The sequence below is a fragment of the Buceros rhinoceros genome, unplaced genomic scaffold, assembly GCF_000710305.1.
Source record: "Buceros rhinoceros silvestris isolate BGI_N320 unplaced genomic scaffold, ASM71030v1 scaffold17438, whole genome shotgun sequence".
NCBI classification, from domain to species: Eukaryota; Metazoa; Chordata; class Aves; order Bucerotiformes; family Bucerotidae; genus Buceros; species Buceros rhinoceros.
Window position 1 is genome coordinate 38792 of NW_010428800.1, and position 259 is coordinate 39050.

The window sequence follows — 259 nt, forward strand, 5'->3', positions numbered from 1 at the left end:
GAAAAGGGGCGCGCCCAGCCACGGCCCTCCCAGGCCCACGAGAGGCACCAGCAACCGGCGGAACCGTCTGCCACTTCTCGGCTCCCCCAGCTGCAGGGCCAGCTCTCCCCCGCTCTGGGACAGCCACGTACCTCCTTGACGGAGAGGAACTCCAGCAGAGGGAAGACCAAGTGCCGGTCCAAGAAGTGCGCGATCTTGGTGGTGAGGTCGTACTCCGCCATCTTGGCCACGGGAAAGAAAGAAGAGAGGCGGGGCCTCG

General features: G+C 66.0%; 1 protein-coding gene across 1 annotated transcript in view; it reads right to left on the bottom strand.

The window, feature by feature from the left end:
• Positions 1-247, bottom strand: part of EIF3E (eukaryotic translation initiation factor 3, subunit E) — a 25831-nt gene extending 25584 nt beyond the window's left edge. Inside the window, exon 1 of the mRNA XM_010142420.1 lies at positions 132-247. Coding sequence (XP_010140722.1) covers positions 132-221 — 90 coding nt within the window. The 5' untranslated portion in view covers positions 222-247. The remainder of the gene's footprint in view (positions 1-131) is intronic.
• Positions 248-259: the final 12 nt, after the last annotated feature.